Source organism: Cupressus sempervirens, chromosome 11, assembly GCF_028749045.1.
Source record: "Cupressus sempervirens isolate cs-2001-9-10 chromosome 11, ASM2874904v1, whole genome shotgun sequence".
NCBI classification, from domain to species: domain Eukaryota; kingdom Viridiplantae; phylum Streptophyta; class Pinopsida; order Cupressales; family Cupressaceae; genus Cupressus; species Cupressus sempervirens.
In genome coordinates this window covers 594,009,722-594,013,720 of record NC_143128.1, presented here as the reverse complement: position 1 = coordinate 594,013,720, position 3,999 = coordinate 594,009,722, and the positions used below count along the sequence as shown (strand labels likewise).

Below are 3,999 nucleotides of genomic sequence, written 5' to 3'. Positions count from 1 at the left end.
CTTACTTGAATCCTAAAATTATAGGCTATTCTGGTAGAAAAAACTAATATGTTGCACATCTGATTGTCTACCCAAACTAACAAATCCACCTTATATTTTGGGTTTCAGTAGAATTCAACCAAGACCTTCAATATTCCTTCACATTTATACATTAACACTTGTACCCACTATACAAAACACATTTTTTTGCATTAATAATGAACATCCAATTTAGGAACTGGGCCCAAAAGATTGCTAAATCATAGAGATTTTTTGTATTATACAAGTCTGAAAACACTTCAACAAAATATTGTAACAACAATGGATGCAATGGTATCAGTTGTTAATGAGGTTACATTGAACTTGCAATGCCAAACATGGTAAGGCCGGGTTCAGAAAATGAATAAAACATTGGAGTCAACTATTAAAACAAGTGGGTCTGTGTAAAAATTAGATTGCATTGCTTCAATAGTTATTACAAATTGAAATTTAAATGCTTAAAATCATGGCTATTGTGATAGTACATTAATGCAAAATCGATACATGTAAGATCTATGACCCCAAAGTTCAAAAAAAAATTACAAATGAGCTTGTCTTTTGGCCAAAGGGATTTTCTCTTCTATTTTACATGACTGAGGAGGGTTTTTACACTGTGATTCTTAATAGACAATTGCTAAGAACTGAGTTTTCTATATAGAAGATAGCATAATAATCCTTTTGTTTTAATTCTAAATTTTTGATACTTCAAGAGGAAATTTCAAGTATTACATTAAATTTCAAAGCTAATAGTAAAGCTACAATATTCTAGGTGTTGAAGCATGAATAGCTTGGCAGATGGCCAAGATTTGTACCTAATCTTGTTTCTACTACAAAAAGTAGTGAAATAATATGTGAAAATTGTATGGCTATTTTGAAGGTAAGGCAATTCATCAAGAATTTTAGATTTCATATATCTTTGTATCTGGTAAAGATGTTACTAATAGTATTATGTTTTTTATCCTCAGCTGCTTAGTGAAGAATTTTTTGACTTCTCTCGAGATGAGATGACACAATAGAAGATTAAGGAACTAAAGCAAACACTGAACAAGTAGAGTAATATGTCAGTTTAAGCATTACATAGAAAGTGTCTTTTCGGTTTCAAATGGTTGAATTTTGAAAAGATAGGGAATTTTTTTTATAAAATATTGATGGATAATTCTATTTATAAAATTTGAATGGGTATACTGAATTATTTTTTTCAATGCAATTTGAGTCAACTCTTTGATATTGCAGCGAATTCTAGCTTATACATGAACTATGTCTTTATGTATTATTGGCATCATAATGTTTTGAACTTATAAGGGCAACTTTGGCCAATCTTCATGCATTTTTATCATGGATTCCTCTTGGTTATATATCTGAATCTCCCCTAGTTTGTTTCTCATCCAGCATATATCATCTCATCTAAATTCCTTTTGCTCCTTAATTATTTTACTATCACATATTGCTTTAAATAAGAATGATGAATGCTTTAAATTATTAAAACATAGTGATGTCTATCTTTATGTGTGTCAAGAGTCCTCCTAGTTTTTAATGTTGCTAACCATTTTTTTTTATTTGATACTTATAGCTCAATACTTTGTTAAATCTTTTTCTTGTGCTCGCTTACAAAAATTTGGCTTTGTAATGCTTAATTGAGGTATCCATCCTTGCATTTGTATAGTATATTCTCTCTACTCATTCATTTAATTGTATTGTGAGTAACTTTACTGTAGTAGTAAGGTTCTTTTTTATTTGTTCTCCTTGCATTCCTAATTGGTAGTCTCTATTCAGGTTGCAACTCAATTTTGGGGACTTCTACGATGCACAATTTGTGAAGCTTTATACAATCTTCATGGTGCAATTGTAGGTAGTGTGAATGAAATTTCTATAGTTTGTGATTTTAGGTGGGTTTTATTTATCTTCTTGTAAATACAAGAAAATTGCAACACATTCATGTTTGAAAGGAGTGAGTAAAATCACAGTTGTGTCAGTTAACTGGTCTCAATAAAAAACTATTTTTTTGGTTTTTTCTTTACACATCTTTTACTTTGTACATATCTAAAAATATATTGTAATATTCATTATGTTAGGCTATTCTTCCACCTAGAATGAAAATCCTAGAGGCCTATGCAAATGGATCAACTAAAAAATAGGTATGTTTCATTTATGATAATTAATGTTGCTATGTTGTATAGCATGGCAATTTTTAATGGTGTTCCACAATATAATAACCATATGCATTATTTAAGAACTAAATTTGAACTGTTAGATTCAGTATGCCACAGTACTAATTATACCACCTTTAACATTCCATGCTTTACAGGCATTCATTTAGAATTTGGCTCTTTTCTTCACTTCTTTTTACAAGGTAAAATACTTATTAATTTCTTTTGAACTATTTTGTTTACATGCTACTTGTCTTCCAGGCTTTCCATTTGTATTCTTTATGTTTTTTAGTTCTCATTAAGTATATAATAAATATTAAATTACTAATGCTGGCACATTCCTTTATGATCTGGCTTTATAATATTAAATCTTTTGTAGTTGATGTAATGTATGTGCACTGTTATTATTTGAAAATTCTTTTTCCATGTTGAAGCATTCTTCACTATTAAATCACTTATTCTAAAGTTACAATCTCATGGGAACTCTAATATAGGATAAATGATTTTGGCATTGATGGAGGAATGGCTGCAAAAACTTTTGAACCCAAGTTTGCATTGTTTAAAAATCACATCACAAATATCCTAGATGTCCAGTTACCAGAAGTTGAGGTAAGCGAGCTGATATTCACCTATTTTTAATTATTTCTATTTTTTGTTGACAATCAATTATTTCAGTCTCTATCCATGAAGTGATGTCTATTGAGACCATACAGGTTACCATCATAATCTTTTAATTTTCTATTATCCTCAATTAAACATGAAGTTGGGAAAGAAGCCTATGGCTTAGTATTGTTCATTTGGACATCTTGGTTATCATTTGCTGAAACATATTCTTCACAAGTGGGGAGTCTGCTCCTCAAGTCATGCTCTTGAGTCTCTACAATAGTGATAATAAAAGTAGATTTTTTATGGTTTTACTATTTTTAATTATGTTTCATTTCACTTGTAGTTTAAGCATCTGTTAATGGTAGCTATTGGCATAGAAGGTATTGGAGGCATTATTTTCATCTTTGGCAATAGTCTGGTGGCTTATTTGCTGGTCTATCTTTCTTTTAGTGTGCCTCAACTAGATTTTGACTATGGGTCAATTCTTACATTTTTTTTCCAAACATTATATTGAGTAGTATTGCTTCTTGGCTTCCTTGCAACTCATTTACTTAGCAATTGTGACACCAATTGTGTATGACTTCTACAACTATGACATGGCCTCATCTAAATATGTAACTGAGTTCATTGAGTTCTTGAAGGTATGTACTTTTAAAATCATATGTTTCTAATCTTTAATTTAATGCATAATTTCATATGCAGTTTGTCTTAATGGGATGCAATTTGGATATGAGTTGTCTGTAATGAAGTTCATATTTTTGCAAATCACACGTTGCTATGCAGAAATAATTGCTTTTGATAATTTTTATTTTGGGATTTTCCCTCGTGTTGCTAGTTATTTGTGGCATCTCTAGGATTTTCCATTATTTATGTTTTCTACTAACTTCTCCTGGTTCATGCCAACTAAAAATCATTTCTATCCTTAGATTTCTTATTAAATTTTATCTAATTCTTCTTGTGCTTGACTATGGAATAGGGCATTCTTCCAGATGGTAAATTAATAGCAGTGAAGTAATTGTCATTTGAATCTAAGCAAGGAAAGCATGAGTTTATAAATGAAGTAGCTATAATATCTAGAGTGCAACATAAGAACCTTGTTAAATTGCATGGATGTTGTGTAGGAGATCATCATACTTTGGTCTATGAATGTCTAGAAAATAATAGTCTTGCACAAGCTTTATTAGGTAACAATATATGGTCACCCCACTTACCTTGATTTGTAAGCATT

At 30.4% G+C, this 3,999-nt stretch overlaps 1 protein-coding gene across 1 annotated transcript; it reads left to right on the top strand.

Annotated features, from left to right (window-relative positions):
• The first annotated feature begins 300 nt into the window (after positions 1-300).
• LOC149531063 (uncharacterized) lies at positions 301-3,786 on the top strand. The gene is made up of 5 exons (XM_089808289.1): positions 301-359; positions 2,660-2,774; positions 3,115-3,204; positions 3,290-3,412; positions 3,748-3,786. The coding sequence occupies exons 1-5, from the start codon at positions 301-303 to the stop codon at positions 3,784-3,786; spliced, it is 426 nt and encodes a 141-aa protein (XP_089664415.1).
• Positions 3,787-3,999: the final 213 nt, after the last annotated feature.